Consider the following 7,603-nt stretch of genomic DNA (forward strand, 5'->3'; position numbering starts at 1 on the left):
CCATCCATGTTCCCACGTGGGCTGCAGACATACTGCCTGTAGAGTGTTTTTTGTACCTGCTGGTGGCCTCAGCAATGCAACAAAAATGAGCTCAGCTCCCGACTGCACAGCAAATAAACGTGTCCAGAAGTAACATTTCAATTGCTTACAACTTGGAGAAGTTTAAATTCTCTCCTCCGCTCCCAACTGTATCCCAGGTGTAACCCTACCACAGTGAAAAGTCATTGCATATCTGATTTTGAACACTGCAAATTACAGAACGTTATTACCAGCCTCTTCCATCTCCCAGAACAGCTCAAGAAATGTCCATGTTCTATTTAAAATAGTTAAATTTTACAAGCATGAGATCAGGGTTTGTTATGGAAGTAAAGGTGTAACCGTACTGCCCTTTTGTGCATTACCAGAAGACGGGTGTTGTGCATGTGCGCATGGGCACTACATGCACATTCCCCCCAGTGCAGCATCAAACGATAAATAATTTTAACCATCTATGTGACCTAACAACTGCCAACTTGGGGCAGTTCCCACACCTCAGGACATGAACCATTTCTACAGAGAATTTAGGAGAGCAGGTCTTTCATGACATGCATTTTTTTTTAATTTCAAGAAGAAATATTTTAAAGCAGTTTTGAAGGCTTACCTCCTCGCTGCACCAGCAACGTGACTTCGCTTCCCTTAGGACATTCAATCAGCATATCCACCACCTGGTTGTGAGTGAGGCTCTGCACATTCTTCTTGTTGACTTCGACTATAAGATCGCCCTCCTTCAGGCCGCGGCACCGCGGGCTGTCCACGATTTGTTTCACTCTTTGGCCGCCCCCACCGGGACTGTCTGCTATAGTAAACCCAAAGCCCATAGGCCCTTTCACTATATGCACAGTTATGAGTTCAGGTTGTGTTGCTATCGAAGATGCCAAAGAGACCGTGTCATTGGGGTAACCATGGGGTCCGTTGGAAGAGACCTCAGCCGGGCTGCTGGGTCTTGCTTCCTTTGTGCCATTTACTTTCCCTGTTTTACTACTGTGGCTCGCCGGAGAGTCGTAATTTTCCTGCCCGTTCACAATGATCGGCTCTTTGTCCAAAATTGCCACGGACGTAACCAGGCTCGTGTTGGGATCATCGGGATCAAAGGGCAGGGGGTAGCCTCGGCACAGTTCGAGGTCCACGCTGGCACCGATGGGGATGGACTGGAAGATCTTCACAACTTGAGCGTGAGTGTGCCCCAGCACACAGGTATCGTTCACGCTGACTATGACGTCCCCTGCAGAGGACACAGAGAGATATACCAAACACATACATTTTGTGCACCCCCGGAAGGTGAGGACTAGAGCCTGCGAGCTGATCCGCAGCATCCACAGGTACCACTCACAGGTAAACAGTAGCATTTAAGCACCTTTGCAAGGAAAAGGAGCGGTGACATTTGGGCAAGCAAGAACTATCTGTACACGATGGATTCACTGCATAAAGCCTTTATGTACATAAACGTTTTTGAAAGTGAAAATGGAATTGGCTCATGCAAAAAATTAATAAATTCCAATGATGGTATATGGCCCATTTAACGGTTATTTCGAAGCCCGGCTCTCACTGTTATACACTGTGCTTCACTGACATATGATAGAAACAAAACTGAGAGCACATGAGAGCTATAACAGAAGGCTCTCAAATACCAACTGCTCAAATACGGTGCCACGCGTCATGTCTCAGACATACTTCGGCCTGAAATCTAGGTATCAATTAAGTTATGATTCATTTTTTAACACTGGGGCTGCAACGCAGGGATGTTTAATGTTGTCATGCTCCACCTGCAAGTGAGGAGTTGTGACCTCAGGTGAATTCTAACAGGATTTCATCATGCTGGGCCTGATCTCTGGCAAAACAAATTGGCCCTTGGTGCCTCCACACTGGGGAAATGCAAACTAGCCCACTTCTCTTCCCATTCCCTGGGAGTAGCTTTGGAGAGGGGGTGAGCAGCATGACAGATACAAAAACCAGAGTGATGCAGCCCTACAAAAATACCACAGCCATTGCCACAGCGGGGCACAGTAACCCGCAGCCTGACGCGGGACCCTACAACCACTGGCTCCTCTCCACAGGTCAGCGTGGGGAGAGCAGGAGCTGGCAGAGCCCCAGCTGGGTATTTTGACACCCGAGGTGAATTTCCAGCACGTGAAGTGCCTTTCTATAAGATTTTGAACATATCCCTCAATGTATCTCACTTCTCTGCTTGCTGATTGGAAAGCTGAACGCCTTTCCCCCAAAAAGGGATGAGGACTGAAGTTCTTTATGAATTGTACATAAAACCAGCTGTAAAAACATAAACCAAAGTGGTGGTGGGGATTTTGATTTAAAGCATCGGTACCTGTTTCCATTTTGCCATCCAATGCTGCGGGGCCGTCAAGCACCAAACTTTTTATTTGGAGAAATTCATCCGGCTCATCCCCTCCAACGACAGTGAAGCCGAAACCCCTGCTGCTTTTCCTTAGCTTGGTGTGGATGAACTTCCCTTTCAACTCAGAAGGGTTTCGTGTAAAAAAAGGCTTTCCTGTGTAGGAAGTTTGGAAAAATCTATAAACAGGCAGGCAAGAGCGTTTGATCTGTTTTTTCTCTGCCCCTCCCCGCTCTAACAAGTACACAGACAAACACCGCGGTGTGCTGGGACGGGACTGAACTCCACTCCAGCACCTTCTCATCTCATCGCACTCCACCCGTCTCCTTGGATCCAATCATGCAGTAAAAAAAGTAAGCAAACCCCCTAGTACCTGGTGCTTTGTTAGCTGTGGTTGTGCACACCAAAGTCTCAAGGCTACAAAGGGGGAAACATGCTGCTTTAAGGAATGGAATATATTAAAGCTGGCAATGCTGGCTTAGCTATGTGTCTTATCTCTGTCCTGAGGTGGTTATATCCATCCCAGGAAGGATGGCACAGGGGCAGCACAAATGCCTCCTACAGAAGGAGTCTGCAGCAAGAATTTCTACAGAAGGGAATATCATTATGTTTTTCACCACTTGGCTTTCTCCCAACCCACCAAGCAAAAAGGAACTTCTGAGGTGTGGCAAGACACTGCATAACCCTTTAGCATAACCCCCCCTGCCCCACCATCGCTACCACCCTGTGGCCTCCTCCGGTGCAAGAGGGGAGGGCACTGATGTTGTTCTTCAGACACTGTTTGAAGTCTTTTCTCTTTCCTTTCTGCTCCTTGCCTGTTGTGGATGAAACACTGCCGTTGTGAAGTATGGATCAAAGAGCGGCCCGGGACTGGAGTGGCTGTGCTGGAGGGCTGTTAATGCTCTCTGGGAGCACGGTTAAGAGGGAGCAAGGTGCTCCAAAGAAAAAAGCGCGTCCTTGCAAAGCATGTTGCACAGGCTTGGAAGAGGAATCACAGTTGCTGTACTTCAGAGTGCCAACACTAAACACCTTTGCACTTTTAATTGTTTTTAATGCTTAGAGGGGAAAAGACTGTGCCACTAAGCCCTCTGGTGACAGCTCCAGGATCAGCAGCGTGTATCGCAGCCAGGAGAGCTGGCATACTTTCAAAAACTTCGGCAGCATTGCCATGGGCCTCTGTTCAGAAAGGAGACCTTGAGGGAGAGTGAGGGGATTTGCGACTTGTAAGCCTTTGACTGGGGAAAAAAAAAAGTATATTTGAAGATTATTCATGAGGGGGCAGTGTGAGGACTTGCAGTCTTCTGCCTTTGAAGGGTAGCAGAGGAACACGGTATTCCTGCACATCGTGGGCAGATGCTCTGCTCAGACCCCAAGCTGCAAAAAACCCCAGACTATCAAAGTGCAACCCAACGTCTCAGGTAACAAACACGGCTGAGAGGCAGTGTGCAGCGGGGCTCGGTCCTGTGCTGATTTCTGCTTCAAAAGACAAGCAGAACAATCACAGCTTGGTGGCATCTGCCTACAAATACAGGGTGAACTTGCCCTGTAGTTGCCCTGTAGGTGCCCTGTAGGATAGCAGCACCACAGGCTACATCCCACCTACAGCATTTGGGAGGGGATCACATTTTAAATGAGTGTATCTACAAAACCCCAGCTGGGAGAGCGATGCCAGGGGCACAAGGAGGGGTCCTTGTGCCGATGTCCCCACCAGCAGTGCCATCAGTGGGAGAGATGAAAACGCCTGGGCATAGGGCAGGGGGACAGGGAAGCTGGAAATAGCTACTGCAAATGGGGAGCGGGAAAAGAGGCAGCAGCACTGAGAAAGAAAAAGGAAGGAATGAAAGAGAGAAGGAGTCATCAGCGGGTACCAGGACATGTCACTCAGAGTGGTGCTGAGACAGGCTAATTCTCTCCTGTAACGTTACTGCAAAATTTTGTGGCTGGCAGTCGGGAGTGGGTGGAGAACGGAGTGAGGCTTCTAACGTCATCCCCTGCGTGACAGGTCCTTTGCATTGCCATGCATGGATGCTTGGGCAGCCCTCGCTTCAGCCTGACAGTGGAAGAGGCAGAAGCGGCATTCACAGATGTCTCCCTGAGGAAGACCAGCTGTTTTGGGGCACTCTGATAAAATGCCTAACCCCAGATGCTTGGTGGTCGGGGTACCATGCCCAGACCTCCCGCGTTTTTCTTTGCTGCAAGTCTAGATTACTCTAATGTACTCTAATACCCCTCAGGAATGAATGTGCTGGGCGCTTTGGATACTGTTAACTTCACACATCTGTTTTGGAAGGGCTGATCTGCTGCCACCTGCAGCAAAGAGCACTCCCTGGCTCTTCACAGCAGGAAAGGCAGCCCGGCGCAGCAGCACCCTTGCCAGGCTCACCTTCGGAGACCACGGCTGACCTGCAGAGCATGGGAGTATTTCCCAGCTCCCGGGGCCAGCCTCCCCCCCCCTGGCTGCTCCCAGCCCTGTCAGGATGACATGCTCCAGCCAGATTCCCCCTCTCTCACCTTCCCCAGCCTCTGGTTCCTGCAGACCGGGGCAATACCATTCGGTTGCTACACAATTTAGCTGTAGCCAAAGATGAAGCCTGCTTACAACCACTTGTAACCAGAGAGCACTTGTACTGCAACAGGTACAAGGAGGACTCTCTGCCCTTGCTGGCAACCTGATCTGGCAATGTTTCAGCTCACGCTGCAAATTCAGGAATGATTCATGTCCTGTCTGGTTAGTTATTTAAGACAAGCAACTGGTCTGTGAGTAGTTGGCTATACACAGAGCATTGACGCTAATAAATAAGGCTATAAGAGCCCAAAGTACTTGTACACATGTACAACTTCAAAGTAGGTCCGCAGTATTTGGACCTATTATCTTTCCCTCCTCATGCAGAGCTTCCCAGAGGAGCTTCAACTCAGGTTTTTCAGAAACATGATATAATTTGCCCCTAACATGTGGCCAAGGTGCCTGTGCCTCTTCGCCCTCTGTTACTACAGAAAGTCAAATTCAGCACGGAGGCCCGGTAGCTCTGCACAGCTCTCCAAATGGCAGAGGATATCCCTCTTCTGCTGTTCCCTCCAGCTTCTACCCCCCCAAATTTTCATTTGGATTCAAAGCACACAAAAAGGAAAATCCATAAAGTTGCAAGCCAGACTCATCCACGGCAATACCAGAACCTGGCTGCTCAGATGTCACAAATGCAACCAAGACACCCAAGCTCTCCAAAACCAAGGTCCTGCCAAACAGTGCCGACAACCTATGCACATCACAGCTCCCAAACACACTGACCAGTTTCCTCTGACCAGTTTCCAGGGCTCTTAAACTACTTTAACGTGAAAATCTACCTGCCCACAAATGCAGACGTGGGGTGACATTGGCTTTGGCTCTCAAACTAACATGACCATGTGTCTTAATCACAGTGCAACACAGTGAGATTTTGCGCTGCTTTTTGGGAGGGAATGTTGACCTATGAGAACAGAAAGAAATCTCTGCACTAGATCTTATAATAAGAGCCACATTCAAAACTCAGTAGAGTTTAGAAGGTGTAAAAGTCTAATCCTTGCATATCCATACAGCTCTATAGAAAAGGGTCTCCTCCTACTTGCATTTGCATCCACCACAGTTGCTGTTAAATCCCAACGATGATGTAACTCATGTTTTCACCATGCCTTTTTAAAGACTTGGAATGTCATACAGAGAATAGCCACAACCCTTTTTTGTTGCAGGCGATCTCATTTGCCTCTTGCATTTGGCAGCAAATGTGGTCTCGAAACAACTAGTCTCAAAATCTATGTGAATTCAGGTAAGCCAGGCACATGCCCTGGTGTGTGACACTAGTCATGGAGATATTCCCTTTGCTGGTAGCTGAGGGAATTTCATTCTCAGGAAAAAAAACCTTGTTGCACTTTTACAACTGGTTTAACAAGGTTGTTACCTTGCACTGGTGCTTCCCGAACTGCCTCCTGGTTGTTTGAAACATGGTTTGGAGCAGCGGGTGGTGGGAGAGATGGACACTCCTCTGTCCATTCTAGAGAGGGCAGAGAGGGAAATGTTACTCGTTTCACAACAGCACTATGAGGTCCTGCACGTACACACACTGGGAGTGTGGGGTTCAAGCAGAGGAGACATGAGAAGCATGGCAAGAGAGGAAAGAGAGTCACGGAGAGAGGGAATAAAATGAATGGGATGTTCAAAAACCAGTTCTGGAGGACTCTCTATGTCCAGGCCAACTGATCTGTCTGCTGGGACACCCTACCTCACACTCAAACTTGGGACTTGATTTGCATCTAAGTGGTCTTGACATTTATATGAAATCTATATCTCACGGCACAAATGGCATCTAAGTAGAAGAGCTGATGTTGCAGGCAATGGGGCTGCAGGAGGAATGTTGAAGCCTCAATTATTTTCCCCTTGGATAATAACTGTTGTGAAATAACTTGGTGTGAAAGCTATGACGGTACCAAAACAAACCCAAATGCCACAGGCCCCTCGCTGCAGTTGGGCTGCATTTAAAGGGGGAAAAAAAAAAAAAGAAAAAAAGGGGGGAAAAAAGGAAAAGAAAAAAAAAGTGTATTAAAATAATGAAATTACTTCAGGTGTTAGAGCTTGACAACACCCAAAGGTCTTGGGTTAAGAAGTCTCTTATGCAGAGGGGTTTCTCTAATGCGCACATAAATGCCCATTCCTCATCCCCTTCGATAGTCTATGAGTCCCAGTGCAGACTGGAACAACACCAGCTACAGTGAGTAACTTGATGGAGCAGTTTAAAGAGCAAAACGTGTGTTTTAATTGTTTCTGGGAAGCCTAGGAACTTTCCAGAAATAAAGGATGTTAAAAGAAAAATCTCTCCCCTTTAACAGGGGTGAAAGCTACTACGTTTCAGTGGTTATACGGTTTAGATTTTCTCCTTTGCTGCATCTTATGTGAAGGGCATATGCAACCTTTCCTGTGCACATCATTTTGCTTTTAAACGCTAAGGCCACAGAAGGAAGGATAAACACATTGGCATGGTGCTGCCAAGGCGAGGGAGGGCACGTGCCCCCATGAGAACCCCAACCATCACGCCCTCGGTGGTGCCAACCTTCTGGTGGCTGTTGCTGTTGCTCAAGCTGTTTCTTCCTCTTTGCTTCAAGAACTGGGTTTTCATACTGTGTCTTCCGGTTGATGTGGCTGGAGATGAAAGAGAGCAATAAATTAGGAAACCCTTTACGTGACAAGCA

General features: G+C 47.9%; 1 protein-coding gene across 1 annotated transcript in view; it reads right to left on the minus strand.

Moving 5' to 3' along the window:
- Nucleotides 1–7,603, minus strand: part of LOC103921510 (membrane-associated guanylate kinase, WW and PDZ domain-containing protein 1-like) — a 174,837-nt gene that overhangs the window by 53,218 nt on the left and 114,016 nt on the right. The window contains exons 8-10 of the mRNA XM_009329497.1: nt 7,465–7,553; nt 2,360–2,542; nt 641–1,261 (exon numbers count right to left, since the gene is read on the minus strand). Coding sequence (XP_009327772.1) covers nt 641–1,261; nt 2,360–2,542; nt 7,465–7,553 — 893 coding nt within the window. The remainder of the gene's footprint in view (nt 1–640; nt 1,262–2,359; nt 2,543–7,464; nt 7,554–7,603) is intronic.

This window comes from Pygoscelis adeliae, unplaced genomic scaffold (assembly GCF_000699105.1).
Source record: "Pygoscelis adeliae isolate BGI_AS28 unplaced genomic scaffold, ASM69910v1 Scaffold148, whole genome shotgun sequence".
Taxonomy (NCBI): Eukaryota; Metazoa; Chordata; class Aves; order Sphenisciformes; family Spheniscidae; genus Pygoscelis; species Pygoscelis adeliae.